The following is a 7,506-nucleotide window of genomic DNA, read 5'->3' on the forward strand; positions in this document are numbered from 1 at the left end:
GAGAAACAAGCTCGGCCAGAAAGCGAAGCTACAGGACGATGCTAGCAATCGAGGGAACCATACAGCCAAAGAAGGACAAAGACCCAGGCGTCACAATATCCTTCAACCAAGCAGACTTCAGATCGGCAAGCCCTAACCTCGACGACCCAGTGGTAATTTCCATCCAGGTCGGAGAACTGTTGGTAAGAAAAACGTTGCTCGACCCAGGTAGTAGCACTGATGTTTTGTTTTATTCCACTTTTACAAAAATGAAATTATCAGAAAAACTGATACAGCCCTCCTCGGGAGAGCTAATTGGGTTCTCCGGAGAGAGAGTCCCCATCATGGGACACATATGGCTAAAGACCACAATGGGAGAAATTCCTATGTCAAAGTCAGTTGATATTCAATACCTAATAGTAAACTGCTATAGCCCTTACAATATTATAATTGGGAGACCCGCCCTGAATATATTCAGAGCGGTGGTATCCACATTACACCTGTATGTCAAGTTTCCAGTGCAGGAGAACCAGATAGCTACGGTATATGTCGATCATCAAGAAGCTCGGCAGTGCTACAATGCTAGTCTAAAAGTAATCCAAACAAAACAAGAAACTCGGCCCCAGGTTCAAGCAATCCACACTTCTGCCGACACAGCGACACTAGCTGACCTAGACCCGAGGGAAGATCTCGGCGAAAGACCTTGGCCGATGGACAACCTTCAAGAAATAACACTAACAGAAGATGACAAACAATACACATATATAGGAAAAGCATTAGAGGGGGGAGACCGAGCAAGACTCATACACATACTGCGTAAAAACGCCGACCTTTTCGTGTGGACACCAGACGACATGCCCGGCATAAACCCAGAAGTCATATGCCACAAGTTAGCAATTGATAAAACAGTCCGACCAGTTGCACAGAAGAAAAGGAACCTCGGAGAGGAGAAAAAACAAGCAGCACTCGAAGAAACCCAGAAGCTCCTCAACGCAGGCTTCATCAGAGAAATTCGCTTCACCACATGGTTATCCAACGTGGTAATGGTAAGGAAGAACTCAGGTAAATGGCGCATGTGCGTCGACTTTACAAACTTAAACAAAGCTTGCCCTAAAGATGCATATCCGTTGCCTTGCATTGATTAATTAGTTGATAACGCCTCTGGTTTCAAAGCTTTGAGTTTTATGGATGCATACTCTGGTTATAACCAGATTCTAATGCACCCAGAAGACCAAAGCAAAACAGCTTTTATAACAGAACATGGAAACTTTTGTTACAAGGTAATGCCCTTTGGCCTAAAGAATGCAGGTGCGACATATCAAAGGCTAATGGACAAAGTATTCCAACAACAGATAAGCCGCAATATGGAGGTCTATGTAGACGATATGGTAGCAAAAACACCTATGCAGGGGTCACACTGTGACGACTTAGTAGAAATCTTCAAACAACTCCGAGCATATAACATGAGACTCAATCCGGACAAATGTGCGTTCGGAGTACAAGGAGGGAAGTTCCTTGGATTCATGTTAACGTCTCGAGGCATCGAAGCCAACCCAGAAAAATGCAAAGCCGTACTGAAATGACAAGCCCAAAGACGGTAAAAGAAGTCCAGCAACTAGCAGGACGAATAGCTGCCTTATCACGTTTCCTACCTGCAGTGGCAAACCGATCTTATCATTTTTTCCAGACATTCTCTAAAGGCAAGAAGTTCACCTCGACAGACGAATGTGAGAACTCTTTTACCGAACTCAAACAGCACCTAACATCACCGCCAATCCTCCAAAGACCAGAGACAGGTAAGCCATTGTGTTTATACCTATCAGTATCTAACCATGCTATAAGCTCGGTATTAGTAACAGAAACAGGAAGAAAGCAAAACCCAGTATACTTCATCAGTAGGGTGCTACAACCAACAGAAATAAGGTACCTGAAGATAGAACAACTGGCACTAGCACTAATCACCACGGCAAGAAGACTGCGACACTACTTCCAGGGCCACACAATCATAGTACGAACAGACCAACCGCTAAGGCAGATATTAACCAGACCCGAGCTCGCCGGCAGACTAATAAAATGGGCGATCGAGCTCTCCGAGTTCGATATTCAGTACGAACCAAGGAAAACACTGAAGTCACAGGTGCTAGCCGACTTTATATCGGAAATGACTAATGACACACAAAATACAGAGGTCAATTGGAGCATACATGTGGATGGAGCATCAAACAAAGAAGGCAGTGGAGCAGGGATACTACTGAAGGAAGGAGACAAAGTAGTGGCTGAGCAGTCACTGCAGTTCCGCTTCAAAGCAAGCAACAATCAGGCGGAATATGAGGCCCTACTCGCTGGACTAAAGCTCGCCCTACAACTACAAATACCTCGATTAACAGCTTACTGCGACTCTTCATTAGTGGTACATCAAATAAAGGGCGAATTCCAGGTAAAAGATCCTTTGTTAGAGAAATATTGGCTCATAACAAATGATCTAATTTCAAAATTTAACAAATTTGACATTATTCATGTAAACCGAGAACAAAACACCAGGGCCGATGTGTTATCTAAGTTAGCCACAACTCGGCAAGCCGAAAACACATCGGCATTGTCCCAGCTAACACTTGACAAACCGAGTTTTGAGCAGGACACAATTCTGAGTATTATACAGGTCCCAGATTGGCGAACACCTTTCCTCAATTACATCACCACTGGGGCAGTACCAGATGATGAGCCGAACTTACCGCTCTTTCGGAGGAGAGCAAGTTTTTACACAAAACTCAGAAACACCCTATACAGACGAGGACACTCCCAACCACTTCTAAAATGCATCAGCATCGAGGAAGCTAAGGATGTCATGGCTGAAACACACGAAGGAGTCTGCGGCAACCATATCGGCGGCCAAGCATTAGCAGCAAAGATTCTGCGAATAGGATACTACTGGCCGACGATAAAACAGGACTGCATCTCAAAAGTAAAGGCATGTGATAATTGTCAAAAGCACGCCACCCTCTCGAAGACCCCGGTCGAGGAACTCCATACCATAGAGGTAAGCTGGCCTTTCGATAGGTGGGGATTGGACATCCTCGGACCTTTCCCGAAAGTGCCAGGCCAGGTAAAGTTCCTCTTAGTGTCAATAGACTATTTCTCTAAGTGGATAGAAGCACAACCACTAGCGCATATAACAGCAGAAAAAGTGCGATCTTTTTTATGAAAAAATATCATATGCAGATTTGGTATCCCAAGGGAGATAATCTCGGATAACGGGAGACAATTTACAGATCATAAGCTCGCTGCTTTTCTAACAAATTTTAACATCAAACATCACTTCAGCTCAGTAGAGCACCCACAAACTAACGGACAAGTTGAATCAGCTAAGAAAATTATCTTGTAGGGGTTAAAGAAAAAGCTCGGCGAAGCTAAAGGAGAATGGGCTGACCTCATCCCCGAATTTCTATGGAGTTACAATACCAGCATTCAATCTGCCACAGGAGAAACTCCTTTCAAGCTAGTATATGGCGCGAAAGCACTCATCCCAGTAGAGGTCAGCGTCCCAACACTAAGGACCGAGCTCTATAATCAATCGAATAACCTACAAGCTCGTACAACCGAGTTGGATCTTGTAGAGGAAGAAAGAGACATTTCCACCATAAAGCAGCGAGCCAGAAAATAATACCTAGAACGAAGACACAATAAAAGAGTAGTTCACAGGTCTTTCAACAATGGAGACCTCGTACTTAGACGAACAAAGGAAGCTCGGAAAACCTCCAACACATGGCAAATTAGCAGCAAATTGGGAAGGACCTTTCCGAGTTCTTCAAAACCTCGGAAAGGGAGCTTACAAACTAGAAACCCTTAAAGGAGATCAACTTCCAGGAACATGGAACGTCTCCTCTCTAAGGGAATACCAGTCATGATGTAGTCTGCAAGATCGCGAATGATGGTACTCTTTTTCCCCTCCGATGGTTTTCTCCCAAAACACATGGGTTTTACTCGGAAAGGGTTTTAACAAGGCCGGACGCCACAAATCATTACGCCGATATACCTTGTGTTACAAATCAAGACATTTTTACAGCGGCCGTTGCCATACATGAACATTCAAAATTATTCCGAGCTTCATACTTGGAAATCAACATGCGCATTCCGAGCATAATACTCGGAGAAATGTAATCAAACACGAGCAATCACCAAATTATTTACGCGAAATCTTAAAGGCTCATTTAAACACAAGCCCTACATTAGAGCTTCAGCTCTCCTTGTTGACAATTTAATCGGACAAAGGGTAGCTAACGCCACCTTCAATACACACATTCAATCGTTTTTCAATAACGACATACCATTATAACTTATCAAAATATCAAATTTCCTTAAACAGCATAAGTCATTTTCAAACCGAGCTATATGCTCGGAACCCAAAATATCATTACCAAATACAATACTCGAAACAGTTCAACAAAGGCAAAACAGCCACAAGTTGCAATCCTACTACACCATATACAAAATAAACAAATGCTAAGGCCTACTCTGCCTTATCACCTATGCTGGATCCCTCACTCTCACTTCCAGCAACACCCTCATCTTCCACAAGTTCACCGTTCACGACTACCTTCATGATGTCAAGTTTTGAAGGATCAGCTTCTGGATACAACACCTTGACCTGGGAAACAGCGCGGTCAAACCCTTGAGCAAAGGTCTCATAGATCCCGCCTTCCAACTCCTTGATCCGAGCAGAGAGTTGCTCATTCTTGGATTCCACAACCTTCAACTTGTCGGACGAAGCCTTCTGGAGCTTTCGCTCATCTGCCAATTCCAAATCTTTCTTCTCCATGGAAACAGAGAGCTCGGCAATCCTTTGATCTTTCTCCTGGATGATCCCAGACAATTCTTCCACCCGAGAAGCTTCCTTCTCCTCCCGATCCAAGGCAAGCTCCTGTGCCCGGCCAATAGCAACGATCCGAGCACCAATCACCTACAAGTAAGTAAAACAGGTAAATAAGTGACATCAACTAAAAGTCACAAGAACAAAATAACTTATACCTGAAGAAATCAGCTGACACCTGCTCGGCCAACTTCGTCAATCATCTTTATGTCATCAGGGAAGCAGCAAAGCTCGTTAGCCATAACGCCAAAAGGATAAAGCTTTGCCCATAAGGATCTGCCATGCTCGTTCTTGTCATACCCATGAAGTCTCTTTTGCGATTCATAAGCGGATTCAACCATTTGTAGTATCAGCGATGACTCCCCCTTAACATCCAGCACCTCGGCAAGGCTACCTTTGGCTTGTCCTCTCTTTCGCTTAGACCTCGACCCAGGACCATACTGGGCTATCATAGCAGCAGGCCCCTTCCCCATATTGGAAGAAACTTCTTTTTCACTTTTCTTACGTTGGGTGAAGTAGGACTTCAACCCTGCAGTAGTAATTGCAGGAGCTTTCTCGGCTGCAAATTACAAACAATCAAATCAGAAACGACAGAATAAAGCAGAAATACGAAACAAACATAACAAAACACAATTACCTATATGATTATACACAGCCTGCCTATCGGTATTCCATTTTAACATCTCGGCAACTGACAACAAACCCTTCGGACCCAGAGACTTAAACAAGAAATCCATGATAATATCATCATCCAGTGACCTATCATCTACATCCAATGCCTGGTAAGGCTCGGTACACCAAAACAAAGGAAACCTTTCAACCAAATGCTCATTCAAGTAAAAGGGAAAGTCCTCGGGAATACTCCTAACCTTAACAAACATCAATTTGAAATCCTTAAATGAAGACTTGTATAGACTAAATACTGCCCGACGAGGATAGCTACTAAGATTCACCCACAAACCTCTATTCACCCCCTTCGCTTGAAATAAGGAGAAAAACAACCTAAGAGACGGCGGATACTCTAAAATTTCCATCAAAACCTCAAAAGCTCGAACGAAACCCCATGAGTTAGGATGCAATTGGGTTGGGGCGCAGTTCAACCAGTACAAAACACCACACTCAAAATCGGTAAAAGGAAGCCTTACCCCCAGCTCTGTAAAAAGACAACTATACATATAAAAATACGACCAGTCATCTAATCGATCACAAACACGATCCTCCTTCCCACAAGGTAACAACTCAATCTTAACATCACTACCAGGCCTAACCCAAATACCCGACCCCAATAGCTTCACAGATTCTTCATCATCAAACTGGGACTGGCGCTCTCTCACTCTAACGTCAACCCAATCATATGAACTACCCACATTACAGTTCTCCATCAAGAGCAACGAAAGAAAAAAGCAAGAAGATGAAGAAGAAAGAAGGAAAGAATCAGCACTGACCTTGCTTGCTCATTCTTTCGGACAAGGAGAAGAAAATGACCTTTATCCCAAAATACAGCAGTTTGGAAAGAAAAAGAAAGTGCAAATAACATAAGTTCCACAAGAGAAACGGTTACTAACCCTATGCATTTACTTCAGATTGGCAAGAAAGAGGAAGCATTAAAACCACTACAAAAACCAATGGATAGGGGCACCTAGAGAAGCGGAGCGATTTTCACATCAATCACTTCACACTGGCGCAAAGTATGAAGCCACTCAAAACGTTCTGCATTCTCAGCAGAACTAAGCCGAGCTTGGGGGCTACAAGGACCATATACGACAAGCAAAGTCAGCAACCGAGGATTCAGTACTCTTGGTCCGAAAGCTCGCCTTAGCCCTGTCTGCACCAAGGCAAGCTTGGGGGCTATGATACGTCACCCTTATCCTCGGTTGCGCAATAAGCTCGGCACGTGAGCCAAAAAGCTCGGTCCCGTATCAATCGCCCGAAAAGCTCGGCAGGAGAGCAGGACTGAAACGGCATCACCCAGTTGAAAATAAGAAACGTGCTCAATTAGTTTATAGCACCAAAACAGAATAATGTAACCAACCTACAAACTAGGACTTATCCACTAAACGGGTAAAAACAACTCCTATAAAATCGAGCCAAGATCCTCGGTTAGGGTTCAGATTCTATCACTCTCAATCTTCTACTCTTTACTTTAAACTCACTCACTGAGAATCATTATTGACTTGAGCGTCGGAGTATCTTGTGCAGGTATTCCCGCCGCGGTGTTTGACTTCGACCGACATAAAACTCGTCCTCCTCGGTGGCGACTCACTCGGAAGCGCTTAAGCTCGGCCTCCCTAGTATTCGGACGAACCAATTGTGATTTGTGAATTGTGATTAATATTATAAGCAATATCCTACTAAGTATTAATTTAGTTTTTTAATTAAATATATATTAATAATAAATATGAAATTAATCAAAATAGAAAATATTTAATATTTTAATAACTGGTTCTTGGATTTTAGTATTTGAATTAATAAAATTATATTCTTTATAAATTGTATATAAAGTGATACTTAAAAAAAATTGTACTCATTCAGTCATTCTCTTCCATATCTATATTATATATAGTAAATAAAAATAAATAATAGATAAATACACCGAAACAATTTTTTTTTTATCAAAAATAAAAAATTTGAATCCGCAACCTCTTAATTAAATATGGAGA

General features: G+C 42.7%; 1 protein-coding gene across 1 annotated transcript; it reads left to right on the forward strand.

The window, feature by feature from the left end:
* Positions 1 to 248: 248 nt before the first annotated feature.
* On the forward strand, positions 249 to 1,562 carry LOC140183669 (uncharacterized). The gene is made up of 2 exons (XM_072232138.1): positions 249 to 1,025; positions 1,191 to 1,562. The coding sequence occupies exons 1-2, from the start codon at positions 249 to 251 to the stop codon at positions 1,560 to 1,562; spliced, it is 1,149 nt and encodes a 382-aa protein (XP_072088239.1).
* The last annotated feature ends 5,944 nt before the right edge of the window (positions 1,563 to 7,506 follow it).

Source organism: Arachis hypogaea, chromosome 3 (genome assembly GCF_003086295.3).
Source record: "Arachis hypogaea cultivar Tifrunner chromosome 3, arahy.Tifrunner.gnm2.J5K5, whole genome shotgun sequence".
Lineage (NCBI taxonomy): Eukaryota > Viridiplantae > Streptophyta > Magnoliopsida > Fabales > Fabaceae > Arachis > Arachis hypogaea.

What these genes read in the sequence shown, in the direction of transcription:
- LOC140183669 (XM_072232138.1), top strand. Translation starts at nt 249, where the DNA reads ATGAAATTATCAGAAAAACTGATACAGCCCTCCTCGGGAGAGCTAATT. An exon ending in GGTTATCCAACGTGGTAATG is followed by an intron (nt 1,026 to 1,190) that starts GTAAGGAAGAAC and finishes GGTTATAACCAG; the next exon opens with ATTCTAATGCACCCAGAAGA.